Source organism: Sceloporus undulatus, unplaced genomic scaffold (genome assembly GCF_019175285.1).
Source record: "Sceloporus undulatus isolate JIND9_A2432 ecotype Alabama unplaced genomic scaffold, SceUnd_v1.1 scaffold_6230, whole genome shotgun sequence".
In the NCBI taxonomy this organism is placed as follows: domain Eukaryota; kingdom Metazoa; phylum Chordata; class Lepidosauria; order Squamata; family Phrynosomatidae; genus Sceloporus; species Sceloporus undulatus.
Window position 1 is genome coordinate 432 of NW_024809149.1, and position 2,762 is coordinate 3,193.

Genomic DNA, 2,762 nt, shown 5'->3' on the forward strand with positions numbered 1-2,762 from the left:
AGAACTAGGGTTGCCAGACTGAAAACTGGTAAGGCCCCCCATCCCTTTAATGGTTGTGTTTGTTGTTGTATGCCTTCAAGTCATTTCTTGACCCGAAGGTGAACCTATAATGGGGATTTCTTGGCAGGTTTCTTCAGAGGGTGTTTGCCATAGCCATCCTCTGAGGCTGTGAGTTTCTGACGGTCACCTTGTGAGTTGACATGGCTGAGTCAGGATTCAAATTCTGGAATCCAGAGTCAAAGGTTCACACTAGGAAATAACCTGGTGTGGAAACCTCTTCCCTTCTAACTCACCTCCATGACCTCCATCTGGCAAAGGAGCATCCTCATCTCGATCCAGCTCCACCTGATCTCCGCTGATGTGATGGCTCTCTGGAGGGACACACTTCAGGCCGCAGTCGACAAAGCAGCACTTCTGATCTTCAGGGCAAGACCGGTCGTCTTCGCACTTGTTTTTGCAAGTGAATGACACTGGTGGAAGGGGTTTCTTGGGACAAAGGCCAGGATTCGCTGCAGGAGACGAAAAGGATGAGCAAGGGAGACATGTCACTGCTCTTTCCTTTCACAAAGAGCTGGTGCATAATCTTTTGGGAGAAAAGGATGCATGCAGGCGGAATGGTGTGTATCAGTTGACCCATATTTCGGGGATGCTATGATTGAGAGTTCCTGCATGGCAGGGGGTTGGACTGGATGGTCCTTGAGGTCTCTTCCAACTCCCTGGTTCTGTGATTCTATGATTCTATAACACTGGGCACTGAGTGTCCCTTGGCAGCTGGGATGTCTAGTCCCAGGGCCATCCTTGTGATAAGGCAGCAGGAACAGGGTCACCCTGACACATGCTTCCATGCCACATTGAAGGTACAACAAATTCTTTGGCCACTGAATTAGGATTAGGCAGTTAAGAACTGAGGAAATGGCCTCAATAAGGGGCAGGTCATCAAGGTGAGACTCTACATGGATCTAGGAGTTTGGGCAGAAGGAGAAAGTTGTCGCCTTTGGAGCATCTCTGCTACCTCTTTTGAAGCCCAAGCTGGCTAGGGTTCTTGCAATGTGGCATGGTGAGGGTTTGTGAATCCATATCTCCAGCAGAGTCTTTACCTGGCATGGCTTTGGCGCACCTTTGGTGTCCTTCAATGGGGCAACACTTTTCATCCAAGGCACAGTCAGTGTCCGAAGAGCAGCTCTTGGAGGAGGCCACCGCACGTTCTGCCCAGGGACAGTAGCCACGGTGCACTGAACGGGAAAAAGGACAGGCGAGGGGGGGGGTTTCATAAGTCTAAGAATGAACACCTCCCTCTGAACTCCTAGGATGGGTCTGGTGGGGGTACTGTCCACACCAAGGGAGGAATCGGTCTCAGTGTGACCACACATGGAGCATCCCTTTGGGTCACCCCAGGCTGGTGGCAAATCCATGACCAGGGGGTACATCTATGGTTGAATCAAATTCATGTATATTAGGAATAAATAGTTCATTTCCCTAGTTTTCTGTGGGTTTGTGGAGCTCTGTGGCCACGTTCTGGAAGAATTTATTCCTGACGTTTTGCCTGCGTCTGTGGCTGACATCTTCAGAGAATGCAGGCATGGAAGAGTAACCGTGTGTGTGTGGGGGGGGGGGGGGGGGGCTGGGTGTTATCAGTACTGTATGCTGATGACACCAAATATTTTTCTCCATCTCCCGGTCATCAGCGACAACCACAGATGGCATTTCTCCCCTCAAACAGTGTCTTGAGGCAGTAATGGATTGATTGAGGGAAAGCAAGCTCAAGCTGAATCCAGACAAAACAGAGATACAGTACTTATGGTAGGGCCCCAAAACCAGGCATCGGGTTGCAACCTGCAGTCCTAGAGGGGTTCATCCTTCCCTCAAAGGACTGTGTTCACAGTCTGGGGGTGCTTCTTGACCCGTCGCTTCACAGGTGAATGTGACGGTAGGGAGCGCCTGTTATCAGTTTCGGCTGATACGCCAGCTGCACCCTTTCCTGGAACCAGGAGACCTGGAAACTGTAGTACATGCACTGGTAACCTCAAGACTTGATTTTTGCAGTGCGCTCTACATGGGGCTACCCTTGTGCCTAGTCCGGAAACTTCAACTGGTACAGAATATGGCAGCCAGATTGGTTTCTGGAACATCTAGAAGTGACCATATAACACCAGTATTGAAGTCACTCCACTGGCTGCCTATTAGTTTCCGAGTGCAGTACAAGGTGTTGGTCATTACCTTTAAAGCCCTACATGGCTTGGGCCCAACTTATTTAAAGGATCGCCTACTTGCATACAATCTCAGGTCCTTTGGGAGGAACTTACAGCAGCCTATAAAGACCAGATTGACTGCAACCTCCCAGAGGGCTTTTTCTGCAACCGTTCCCAGACTGTGGAACAGCCGGCCGGACGAGAGCCGTCAAGTCACCAATCTAGATAGCCACAAGACAGCTGTTAAGACAGATCTCCTCCGTCCGGCCTTCCTGGAATAAATTACTCGGCCATGTAGCGACCCCCCCCACATATATCTGATGACTCTGCCTACCGCTATTGTTTTAATTGTTCATGTAATTTTAACCTTAAACTGTTGAATTCTTTTTTAAGGGGTGTATTTTGTATATATGGTGTATTCTTTTAACATTGTAAGTCGTTTTGATTGTTTTCACAAAAAGCGGGGTAGAAATAAAAGTTTTATATATCCGTTTTGGACACCCCCTGCAAAGATGGAGCTTCATATACAGTGGTACCTCGGGTTACGAAATTAATTCGTTCCGCCGCCGCTTT

The 2,762-nt window shown here is 49.0% G+C and overlaps 1 protein-coding gene across 1 annotated transcript; it reads right to left on the reverse strand.

Annotated features, from left to right (window-relative positions):
- Nucleotides 1-293: 293 nt before the first annotated feature.
- On the reverse strand, nt 294-1,232 carry LOC121918223 (WAP four-disulfide core domain protein 8-like; the record flags this gene model as incomplete). Its single annotated transcript, XM_042444306.1, has 2 exons — nt 294-509; nt 1,098-1,232. Coding segments are annotated over 2 exons (351 nt in total), but the record flags the coding sequence as incomplete, so codon positions are not given.
- Nucleotides 1,233-2,762: the final 1,530 nt, after the last annotated feature.